The sequence below is a fragment of the Numida meleagris genome, chromosome 7, assembly GCF_002078875.1.
Source record: "Numida meleagris isolate 19003 breed g44 Domestic line chromosome 7, NumMel1.0, whole genome shotgun sequence".
Taxonomy (NCBI): domain Eukaryota; kingdom Metazoa; phylum Chordata; class Aves; order Galliformes; family Numididae; genus Numida; species Numida meleagris.
The window spans coordinates 25,458,680-25,471,368 of record NC_034415.1 but is presented as its reverse complement, the minus strand read 5'-3'; the positions used below and the strand labels follow the sequence as shown (position 1 = coordinate 25,471,368).

The window sequence follows — 12,689 nt, the reverse complement described above, 5'->3', positions numbered from 1 at the left end:
TGGCCTTGCACAATGTAATGCGGCATAAAAACAAAATAAAACAACAAGGAAGTTACTACTGCAATACAGTAACAGATCAAAGGCTGGGCACACTGAAGGAGTAGAAAGAGGAGCTGATAGCATGGTACAGAAACAGGGCTGGTGTGTGCAACCCAGCCCTGAAGCACCTTGTTGGTGAAGATAAGAGCTTCAGATGAATCATTGACAGATCAAATGGATTATTAAAGGGACAACATGGCTACCAGTGCCAGCAGGCAGTTGAGGCAGAAGAAATCTAAGGCTTTAGGTTCTCACAGCCTTGAAGAACCTCTTGATATTTCTGAAAATGTAAGCCTTGTGTTTGAACCTTCATCCCTCTCCTGCAGACCCCCTGCAGATCCCTAAAAGCAGCAACGAGGCCTTTGTCCAGCGCAGAACAGCTGCTGCCTCCCACCCCAGAGCTGAGCTTCAGCTTCGGTCACATTTAATAATCTGCAAGAAGTGACAGAATCTACCTCAGAGAAACATTCAAACAACTGCAGCAATGGCAATGTTAAAGCTCTGAAAGGGTGTGACGTCCTTCCATCACAGATCCTCTACCTAAATGTCCCAGATTTTCTGTCAGTAGAGTGGTTTTCGCTACCCCACCTCAAAACTCCTGTGTGGGGCTGCTGGTGCCAAGTGCCTCCAGTGCTCCAGTACAAAACCCTGGCAGGAGGAGCACAACTTCAGGCTTCCACACCACTGAGAACAAACGAGGTACTGTTTCCATCCGGAGGGAGAGGTGCCTCTTAGGAGCAGGAGAGGATCTGTGGACAAGCATTTAGTATAAACCAGTCTTTTGTGCTAATTTAAGCCTAGCACCACACAGGTCTGCGTTGCTGAGAAGCGCTCCCTCACATCTCATGTCCACTTGGTGGTTCTCCCTCTGCGGACCCTTCCTACCTACTCTGTGTTTCACTAAGAGCTCACAAAATCCCCTGGCTTTCCAGCCCTGTTTCTCAAGCCGCAATGCAGAACTCAGGCAATCAGAAAGCTAAAGAAGCAGGTCTTGCTTTAAAGGTCAAAACATAATTCAAAAGGAATCTGCACACAGGGCAAAAAGCCAGCAAGGAGTTCCCTGCTGCTCTATCGCATTGCACCACATTGCAGCCTACATCAAGGAGATGCCAACTGGATATCAGATACACGCGCTAGAGAAAACAGCATTCACCCTCAGAGCGCTGCATGTTACTACAAGCACTGCTGCCACATAGCACTGCCCTTAGCTAGACTGCTGTGGTCTGTATGCTGAGCGTATCCCATCAGCGTTGGATCCACTGTTTTGTTTCCTACCTGCCTGAACAGTCTCCGTGCTTTTCGTTTCCACGGGCTCTTGCATGTTTGCTTTTAATTCATTCTCCTATTCACAGCTCCCTTCATTATAATGACTGCAAAGTGTGAAAATGATTGGATTTGTATCACAACAGCCCTGACACCGAGAGTATTATTTACCAGGGCAGTGCAACTTCAGTGTTTCTGTTTCTCAGGATCAGAGGGACTTCTAAGAAGGGATCAGCAAGTAAGGCTTGGACAATCTGAGGATAGGAAAAAAGCACCCAGAGGCTGCCCTGTGAAACGGTGGTGCCTCACAGGCTTGTTCAGTAGTTCATCAGGAACACCTGAACTTTCCATGTCAGTTGCTCCAAATGTTTGCCTCTGCACAAGCAGAGCTTGCAGCCTGCTACTCTGTCGAGTTTCCTCAGCTAAGTTGGCTGAAGGACAAAGTGTGCATTCAGGTGCCTGCCTCGGGGTGGGTCCCTCGGGGTGCCACGGCAGCCCCGCACTGAATATCCTGTTTGTATTGTTTCCCTGCTCCACCAGCAGCTCAGCCAGGGCCACTCCAGCATCAGAACTAATTCTGCCGTTGCAGCTCATCTGATACTGAGCTCACATGTCAGCACGCCATTTATCTAAAATGACAGTAAAGAATTGTAACCAGCCTAAGTAGAGAAATGATCTTTAAAAGTAAATTACCTAGACCCACACATATTAAAAATGGATTAGTCATAATTAAAGATCTTTTCAGGGCTCTGTTCCAAATTTTATTTTACTGAATAGCTTCACTCTGCATTTCTGCATCTTAGCGCTCTCAGCTTGATTTAAAATTCAGCCTCGGCTTTCATTTCCCATAGCTTATGAAGCCCGTTTCAGGAAGAACATAGTCCCTCTGAATTGTTTCTCTTTCTCAGCCCAGAGCTGTGGAGCTGTGTTGTGAGCCCCATGAGATGCCCTGAGTCGAAGAGCTGAAAACAAACCACACAGTGAAACAGAAGCAGCAGATCTGGTCAGACCCCGGAGTCGGCCGTTCTCTCCTTTTGGTTGTTTCCCTTACCACACTGTTCCACTCTTTTCACACTCACATCATGCTGCTTCCATTCAAGGGAAACAGTACAAACCTTCATTTTTGTATTCGGGAGAACAGCGGGTACTCAAGCTTTCGCTGAAGAAAAAACAGTCACAGTTCAGCTGCTGCTCCCTTTGGACACCAGAACAACAACAGGCCTTGCTGGAGCAGGCACATCAACACCACAAGATCTGTTCACCTTCCTGTTTTCCCTCTTAGCTCCGCTACAGTTAGCAGCAGTTGTAAAAATTAATACATGCTGAGGAGCTAATGATACCCCTACTTTCCCCTGTGAGGTGTGTTAGATATCCATCTTAAAAGCACTGTAATAGAGCTAAATATTGTAATTATGATTACTAGTGTACGTGAGTAATCCCAGCTTGAAACCAAGGTAAGCCGTCTCTTTGCAAATCACTGCTGACAGCAAGCTTTGCCTTGGAGGTTATCCCAGCACAAATCTCCTATCTAGCTGGCCAAAAGCTGTGAAAACATCAAAAATCCACAGCACAGACAATGTCTAAAAGTACGTTACATGAATCTGCCAGCTGGGGTCATGAATAGACTCACACGCTCCTTGTGTTTGTTAAAATTATTATTTTCTGTGAAGCTGCATTGCTCTCTGAGACCTCAAATGCATTTATGCACGTACTCTGTTATCTGCCCATTGAAGCTGTGTTTCCCAGAGGTTTTACAAAGATCTTCACTACACCAATGTCTTTAATCCCTCTGCAGAAGACAACATCTTTCATCAATATCTACAAATGAGAAGATTTCCAGTAATTCAGGTGTGTTTGCACCCCCTCAAATCCCACCTATTACATTTAGCTATAAATAAAGCAGAAGCAGGAAACTGGAAGAGACTGGGTGGGACAAGGAGTAAACGGAAGGAAGGAAGGAAGAAAAGACAAACCTATTACAGAAAAGCTATATTAGTTCTTCACAATACTATATAAAAGCTGGGTTTTGCAACATCTCACATCCTCTTTCTTTAAGCAGTGAAGACTTTCTTTGCCACAACAGCCAGCTGTACTAAAAGCAAGAAGCATCTTGCCCACCAAATACTTAAAACTGGGGAAACCTTTGTAAATATGTTCCTCTTGCCAGGGCTTGGTATGTTTAGAGGTACAGTGACAGGATAGTTCTCACTAGAAATCTACCTCTTTGTCTCCACTTGGTGGTGTGATTTCCTGCAAGATGGTATCATTGGATTTCTTGCCTTTTCAGGTAACATATTTCAAGTCCACAAGAAACACTTGCCCTGCAGCCTGTGGAGAGCGTCAGTGTTTACTTGGCAGACAGGACAGAAGCCTCTTCTTATCATCATGAGATCCAGCTGTACTTGTTGCCTAATCCCAAACCATTAACATCAGTGAGGAAAGCAGGCTTCTTCCCTTCCAAACCAATGAGCTGTGTTTCATAGAGACACGCTCCTATTCATGCAACAACTGCAAAGGAATTTCTTCTCGCTACTGGAATGCCAGTTTTCATACAGCTCCTTCTGCGCTTAAGTACTATGTAATAGTGGAGGATTGTAATTAAATTTTGTCCTGATTTCACATATTTTGTCATTATTTAGCAAAGACTTACGAACAGTTAAGTTTGAGCTCATTCAGAGCTTCCCTTGTAACATCCTGCTATCCTTTCTAACAAAAGATGAGAAAGACACTCCTTTCTCTCAAGTGAAACATATGAGCACATTGAAGACCTGGTGCTAACATAACGAACTTTCACTTCCAGCAGTCTCTAAGTGTACATGTAATAATTGAAGCTGAGAAGATATAACAAAGAAAACAAAGTCAGGCTGGCAAGGGACGTTTTGCAAAGAGTTCTGAGATCTGGGAACCTCCAATTTCAACAAGCCAGAGAGATACTTCTTAGACTGGCAGCACACATAACTTCCACCAGAACAATACAGCTGTTTAATGCTACATTTACCATTAAAATAGTAAGCGAGCTGTAAAACACAGGACTGGCTTGAAAACAGTTCTATGAAGAAAATCTTTAAAGTATATTCAGCTAAAGACAAATTAACCACAGACTCCTACAGTAATACCTCTGCAGAAACCATTGCAAAGTTCCAACAAACTCTATTTTTAGGCTACCAGGCAATTTCAGAATCAACCCAAAAAGAAAATCTGTTCAGTGTCACAGCACCAAACTTAGCAAAAGTCACTTACCCAAACAGTCGTTTCTGCTCCAGAATGTCTCTTCTGTAACACAGAGGCTATTCATGTCCAGAGATACCTCAGGGTACACACGTAGGATGCATTTTGTCCAAAGTAATGAACTTTTGTAAAGTAACACAGTCAGATAAGCAGTAAGCATGTCATATCAGACTGGCAACTACACAGCTGTGAACTCCAAGCAACCCAAAGGCAGATCTTGAGGGTATCGCTCCTTCCTTCAGCTCCTTTCCTTCCCTGGTCTCCTTGCATCTCCCGATGCCCCAGCTGGGAAGACTCACTCTACTTTTCCTATTCTTAATTAGACAGGGGCTGCTGTGCTTCTCCCTGAAACTTTTCTTCAAATAACAACGCATGAAAAATTTTTGCAGCTGGGACTGTCAGGTTGAACGACACGTCCATTCCTTCGCTAAGCATACAGGCTTTCAAGCAGTCTCAAGACAAATGCTGTCAGAGAACTCTGTAAAAAACTTCAGGACCGGCACACCTCACTGTCATAGTTTTGTTAGCTGCTGTGTCCAAGTGCTACCCTCGTATATTGCTAAATTTGAATTCCCTTTATTCAGGACAGTTACAGAGCATTGGTAACTGAGCTGTAAAGCATTCAAGCATTCTCTTCTGTTTCTCACCATCTGGGATTACCATCAGTTCCTCCGTTGCTCCTAGCATGTCTTCAGTAGTTAGCTCAGCACAAGTTGACAAGATCCCTTCCTCTCAATAAATCTGAAATCGACGGCATCTAATAAAAGATGTTACTCTTTCCTACAGACTTCTCTTCCACCAGTAGAGGAAGAGGATGCCAACGGACTTCATCAGGCCGTGAGGATTAAATCATGACTTAGAACACACTTGGAAAATAAGAAAGCGTAATCTAAACATTGGTCACGTAAGTCAGCAGTGAGTCCGTACCCAGAATGTTAATCGAATGCATTTGCAGGGCTGGATTTTTTTTCTTAAGCCTACCAACCTTGAGCCATAGCGATCTCTTTCATGACTGGAGAGCAGCGTGACTGAAGAGCTCTCCATAGGGGTCCCACAGGTGGAGGCAGATCGTAACTCCCAGCATGCTCCTGTAAAGCACGTGCTCCGCCCGAGCAGCCCCGCGGCCACGCGGTCACGCTCTGCTCTGCTTTGCTGCCCCAGTCCCGGGGGCGGGCGGCAGCACCCCTCCCCGGCCGCACGCAGCGGGTTTACGCCCTGCTCGGAGCAGCGGCGAAGCAACCGTGAGGAACCGCGTGCGGCACGCGAGAGCGCGAAGCCGAGAAGCCCGCGCGGCGCGAAGCCCCGCGAGACCAGGTTCAGGTCCGAGGTCCCGTTCCCACGGCAACGCCGCGCCCTCACGTGACCCTCCGCGGCCCCTCCCACCAGCTCCCGTTGCTACGGCCGTGGCGGTTCCCTCCCCCTGCTCCATTCATGCCCCGACAGAACATCCCCCCTCACGTGACCCGGGCGCTCCCTAGCCGGGCTTCACCGCCGCTTCCGGGCCGAGGGCGGGGCTGAGGTGGGGGGGGCCGCGCGCGTATGTGTGAGGGCGCGCGCGGAGCGGGGGGGGCGGCCGCGGCGGCGGCGGAGGGGAGAGGCGCTCCCGTCAACATGGCGGCGCGCGGGGCGGGCAGCGCCTGAGCCCCGCGCCCCTCGGCCCCGCCGCCCTCCTGCTCCGCCATGGAGAGCGAGGAGGAGCAGCACATGACCACGCTGCTCTGCATGGGCTTCTCGGACGCTGCCGCCATCCGCAAGGCCCTGCGCCTGGCCAAGAACGACATCAACGAGGCCGTGGCGCTGCTCACCAACGAGCGGCCCGGCCTGCACTACGGCGGCTACGAGCCCATGGAGAGCGGGCAGGGCCCGCCGCCCGGACACGGCTCCCCCGCCGGCGGGCAGGGCCCCCGCGACGGGGACGGCGGCGGTGGAGGTGGCAGCGGAGGCTTCGACCCTCCGCCCGCGTACCACGAAGTGGTGGAGACTGAGGTGAGCTGCGGCTCGGCCCCCCCGGGCCATCCCCCTCGGGGTTCCCGCACGGGGCCGGCCCTGCCCCGCGCTCAGTGCCCGCTGGGATGGCTGCGAGGTGGGGGCACCTCGTGTGTCTGCCGGCATTCGAGGAATGCGGGGCTACCCTGGGTTCTTTTCGTCCCCTGCGTCTCCTTGCGTAAGGAGTGTGTGTTTTCTTGGAACTGTTTGCCCCGTGCGAGGGGAAGTGCGGTCTGGGTGTTGCTTTGGATAAGCCGAAGTGCTTTTTGCATACGGTTTTCTTTGGATAAGCCAAACACATTCAGAAGTAGGCATACAATGAGTTCAAATGTTCTTCAAACAAAGCCTTTGTAAATTATAGCTGTGTTTGAAAAGCACGCCTGGAGCAGCAGGGCTGGGGAACATCAGCCTTCCGTAGCTCTCCTCCTTCTGCTTTTCTCTTCCATGCATTCCCAACACTCGGGACTCCCTGCCCTGCAGGTCCTCCCTCGGTGCTGCCTGGAGCCTTCTCCGGGTCTGCTCTGCCCAAAACTTCCCACAGCACTCATGGAAGGAGCTCATTGGTGATGCCCGGACTCTGGAGCCTGTAGGGTAAGAACAGAAAAGCTGTGCCGTGTGGTACCAGCAGGCTGCTCTGCGCAGCCCTTCTCATGGAGCTTGAGCATGGGAATGAGAATAAAGAAACGCATACACCCTTCCAGACTCCAGTGAGCAGTGTCCTAGGGGTGTCCTGAGCCAGAAGTGCTCTCTTTCAGTGTACATACCTTTAAAAAAAAAAAAAAAGAAAAATCCATATGTGAAGAATACGTGCACGTATCTACTAACTGCACTCGCACAGATCGTCTGTATCCGTGGTCTCAGAATGCTGTCTCAAAGTGCAACCTTGCAGAATAAAGATGGGTGATCTTTTGCACTGAATTGCCTGGTTTGGATCCTTACCTGGTGTAAGAGGATGATAATGTATGTGGAGTGAAGTGATCTGTTGGACTGCACGTGTGCTGGGCAGGAGTCAAGTCTCATTACTGATGGAAGCATAGAGGGAGCTGGTTTCCAGGGTCTGCTTTGAAAGGTTGTGAGTGAGCGTGCTGCTTGTTCATGTTCAGATCTTTGTAACTTTGAAGAGAGTGGATTTTGGTATCAGATCTCTCGTAGCTAACCGATGGGGTGATCTGGGTGTCAGTGTGATGTTTAAAGAGAAGCTGTCGCTTTAAACTTCAGAGAAGCACATATTTTTTCCGCTGCTGTTCCTGTTACAAATGACACTGACAATTCTAGGAGGGTTTCTTTCCTATTATTGTAGTTTGTATGTCTGATCAAACTAACTTCACAGTTTCTTTTGCCCCTCGTGTTCTTGTTTGCTTTGTGTTCTTGATAACCCGCAGGAGGAAAACCAAAGCATTTGAATACAGGCAAATGACTACAAGTCCACAAAATAAGCGTGGAAGGATTAAAGTATCTTGCTACATTAACCTTTATATAAACTCAGGCTTCAATTTAGTAGTTGGAGGTATTTGCATATAAATATCTGTCAACTCCTGCACATGTATAAGTTACATTTCTGTAATGCAATAGTTGTACCCCTAAAAGCTGTGAGAGTTGGGATTATTTCCTCTGCTTGTCTAACACGGCAGTGCAGCCTAGCTGCTTTTGACATGCTTCAAAAAAAAGCAAAGAAAACAACTTATATTTAATCACTTTTTATTCTTTTTGTTCTCCAAATTTAGTTTGGGACTATGTTTAATAAACTACAGCTGTTGTTTAGGTGGTTAATCAGTAAGTAGTTTCCCGTTCAGCACAAGCCTATGGCCTGTGAAACTGTACAGAAAGCCAGGTGCACAAATACCTATATTATTCATTGCAGTCATATACATTATGTTGTAGTATCCCCATGCTATCCTGTAGCACGGGATTCAGATGTTATTTCTGCTTATCTTCTTGTCAGTAGCCTCTCTCCATCTAACAGCTCTTAGAGTATGTATTCCTCTTTATTATTGTAATGTCAATTTTAACGTTTACTTAATGGGGAGGTAGTGTCGCATTGCTTGTTTTGGTTCTTGGAATATATATGCCAGTAATATACATGAAAAGAAAAGAGCACAGCTTTTAGATTTTTTCCCCTGAATAATTTTTTCTAGTCTAATAATCTTTTCCATAACTAAGTGAACAAAAGTTAGTTTGACTTTTTTTTTTAATTTAAAAATAACAGGCATATTTCGGCCACGCTCCAAGACGTGTGTATCAGCTCTTTATTTTGTATATTTTCTTTTTATGGCTGAGTGCAGTTTACCATGCATATAAGAGTAGATTTATGGATGATTAAACACTTGACGTTTTCTCTAACCAGTAATGAACCCATTATGTTTGCATATGCTGATTTGGGATCTATTACATAATGTTAGAATCTGTTCTGCTTGGTTGATCAAAGAAGGGTTCATCTGTTGGTGTTATTTGAAAATATCACAGCAACCAGATACATATCTTACTCATAAAAACGTCTTTCATTTGATAAAGTAGTAAAGCCAGTGTGAATCCTCCTTCAGGGGCATCTGGAGGTGATACAGGGGTCTGAATTTGAAGACAGCTGCTGCGAACTGGCCCAATATGCACTTTGTATGTTATGAGTGAGACTTGATGTAGGAACATACATAAACTCGTTTTCACAAGGGCTCAAATGTCAGAATCAGCAAGCTCATGTTTTCCATGGTGATTCAATTTTACGTTAATACCTGTGGTCTTTGGATTTGATGCTGTTAGCATGACCATGCTTAACTAATTTGGAAATACAAACGGATTTCACATTTCCTTGTGCAGTTTTCCTGAAATCTTGGGAAGCTGAACTGTAGGTTTGCATTTGGCACAGCATTCTGCCCTCTGCAGTGCCAAACCACTTTGACAGGCTCAGATCAGCTGCTTTTATAAGAAGCAGCTTTGCCTGTTTGATACAACTTTTACATTTATGTCTTTTGGCTGAAGTAAATCTGATAAGTATGTTCTGGCAAGAATCTGAGGTTCTCTTGTGTTTATTCCTTAGGCAACATAAAGATTTGTAGTGTGATTCTCTGGAGTAGTAGAGAAGGTTATGCTCATCTTTTCATGACTGACAAATAAGCTGTTATGTGAACTGCTGCTGAATCCGTGGGGTTTATGATGAAACCATAAATGAATGCGATGACACTGTCTGTTGGTGTGTCCAGGAACTGCCGTGAGAGCCCTGGGCGCTGACTTTAGCGGGCTGGGGAGAAACAGGATAGAGAAGAGCAGGACAAGCAAAAGCAGGGATTGTGAGCGTGGATCTGAACGTTGCGTTGAGTAGAAGCCTACTAATCCTAATATTCCCATAAACCATGGGTGCTCAACCTTTTGGCTTGCCTGGCCTGCGCTCGTTGGAGACGAATTGTCTCAGGCTGCGTGTAAAATATATAATTAAAAAAAAAAAGAAGTGTTATTTACATATTTAGTATTTTTAAAATTAAATCATTAAAAAGGGAGGGGAAATACAGCTAATGGGATATTTGGCCTTGTTTTTTGTGAAAATAGTGTATCAATGCCTGGTTCGATGGCAGTGGCTGCAATTCTCAGTGAGTTCCCTAGGTGTTCACCACAGATTTTTTTGATGAGATTTTACTCTTCCTGTGCTTCATCCTTGAAATCAGTTGTTCACAAACATAGGTACATCCTGCCAAAAAGCAATGACATGAATAAGATGTGATTGTGAAGCGAGGGATGTTTCTTTCTGGTAAGAGAGGTCTTATAAAGGTCTGGTAAAGAGACATGATCAGATTTCACTTTGAGTTGAATATCTGATTGCAACTCTGTGCATTCCATTTGAAAATGCATGGGTAGTGTATTTATGTTGACTGAAAATGGGGTTGCCAAAATACCAAAGCACAAGCCCAAGTTTAATAAATGAGAAAACTTTCATGTCTGCTTAATAACAAAAAGTGCCTGCCTTCACAGGCACGCACATGTGCAGGTGGGTGGAAATATTATCAGCAATCACCGTGTTGTATTCGTTGCGTGGCACAAGCACATGTAACTCACGTGGGTTCCAATCCACCCAAGTGCGTGTGGCTGATGCGAGAGGCAGAGCCAGCACTGCACTGCGCTCACCTCTGCTGCATCCTGGTGTCACCTATGCAGTCCGTGCTCAAGCTACGTGCAACCAACTCATGGCAGATATCCCCAAAATCACGTAATGATGATAAGAGTTTACAGTCTCGTGGCTGTCCTGGGCTGGACGCAGGCTGCGGGTTGGACGTGCCTGGTATAAACCTTCCGAAAATGAGATCTTGATTTGTTTTTAAACTGCTTCTGAGAGTCATTACTGTGACCTTTTGGGTAAATTGTTATTAGAGGATTGTATTACCATCTGGCTATTCCTGTCTCCTTTTGCATGTACTCTTTATTTGATTTGATTGTTAGTTGAACTGGATCAAAAACTCATGTATACCAGATATTAGTAGATAAGGTTTATAGTGAAACTTGTCCAAGATGCTTTTAGAAGTGCTGTTTGATGTCAAGAGAAACAGGTCAGCTGCTGCAGTGAGTGCCAGCACCAGGACCCGTTTCTCACTCCTATTCTGCAGAACTTCTGTGTCCAAAACCCATTCCAGCTCAGCACAGGGGGCCATGCTGTGTCACAGAGTGTCTGCAACCGAACCTCGTAGCTGCTGGCTTGTACAGCGAGGGCAGTGGTTTGTGTTAACTGCAAATACCATGGACGTTAAGCTTGTGGAGAGCTTTGGTCCTTGAATGGAAGGAGCTGTATTTACTTAAAGACAAAAAAGCTATTTAGGAAATGCAATGGATTTCACAGTTTTGTAAATTTAAGTCAGTCTCCTGTCTTGTAAGCAGAGTGGAGCTTTGCAGTGGTGACTATTTCTGGCATTCTCAAGTGGAAGCTTTACAATGTGGCTTGTCTAGAAATTGGCCTTGTAAAACAATTAAGCAATCAAATAAAGCTCTGTGGTGGATTCTGGCGGTGAGTCCTTGGCTGGGTGCCATCGGAATGTCAAGTGGAATTAGTACTTTAGCACTCTTGGTTTTCAGCATCTTTGTTTTCAAAAATTAAACCAGCTGTCCTGGTGTAAAACTCCATCTGAGGCTCTGTCTGCATCAGTGCTGCCTTGGATTTGGAAGGAAAATTCCCCGTGCATCATCCCGGAGACAAAAATAAGAACAAGAAGGTTGGGAGGACTGGGGTTGTACGGGAGGGGCAATTTGCTAACTTGAAAAATAAGCCTTGTTTCAGAAAACTTGTAAACCTGTTAGTGTGCAGTGTGACTGCTGGAGTAATCTTCATATTGAGATTGACACCTCTTAATTTACTGTGAGGGCAGTGCCTGTGGAGGCAGCTCAGTGCAGCCAGCCCTCAGCTGGGCAGGAAGCTGATGTGGGGTTCTCTGGAGGCATTTGCTGGTCATCTTCCCAGCTTCAAGTGCTGCTCTGTGGCAGCTGTTTAACTAGGAAGTGAAATACTGAGGAAGAATGAGAAAAAAAACAAATTAGCCAGTGTTAGAAGTTAATTCCAGCAAATCATTTGGCTTGCTTTTGGATTAAGGAACAGTAGCTCTTTGTGTGAAGAGGGCAAGGATGGAAAGGAAGTGCCCGTTTCTTTTGTAAACTCTTAATTTGAAAAAAATCACGTATTTCTGCTGCCATGGAAATAGTCTCTGGTATGTATGTTTCAGTTGTGCTTTGTGGGCCAAATAAATAAAAGTGAAATAAACCCCAGTGTCCTGAGTGTTTCGTGCCACCTGATCTTCCTGCTCACAATGTAACAGCGGTTTTGACCTCTTCTGCTCCGATGCCCAGCAGAGCGGTCTTGGGAGATGTTTACAGATGGTTTTTCTTAGTGCTTGATCACAGATTTGTGATGATACGCTGGGGAACTTGAATTCAAACTCATTCTCGGCTTCTTTGTTGTTTCTGTCTCACTCTACATCTATATAAGTAGAATAGAAGTGTTAAGGGTGTGTTTAGCAGTGTTAGTGAATTAGTCCTCCCTTCCTGAGCTTGAATTTTGGTCACAGAAGTGTCAGAATAAATGCTTTATCTAGTGTTTCTGCAGCACTTCTCTCTTAATGCCTGGTGTTTCCCCAAAGGGGAATAGACTGTTGACTTAAGCATTTGCAATTTGTTGTTTTATTCTATTAAGATGTTTATCTGCTTCC

General features: G+C 45.7%; 1 protein-coding gene across 2 annotated transcripts in view; it reads left to right on the top strand.

Moving 5' to 3' along the window:
- Positions 6,097–12,689, top strand: part of USP24 (ubiquitin specific peptidase 24) — a 61,476-nt gene continuing 54,883 nt past the window's right edge. The window contains exon 1 of one of the 2 annotated variants that reach the window (XM_021405442.1): positions 6,097–6,516. In XM_021405442.1, coding sequence (XP_021261117.1) covers positions 6,211–6,516 — 306 coding nt within the window. In that variant the 5' untranslated portion in view covers positions 6,097–6,210. The remainder of the gene's footprint in view (positions 6,517–12,689) is intronic. The other variant, XM_021405443.1, reaches the window with a different exon arrangement.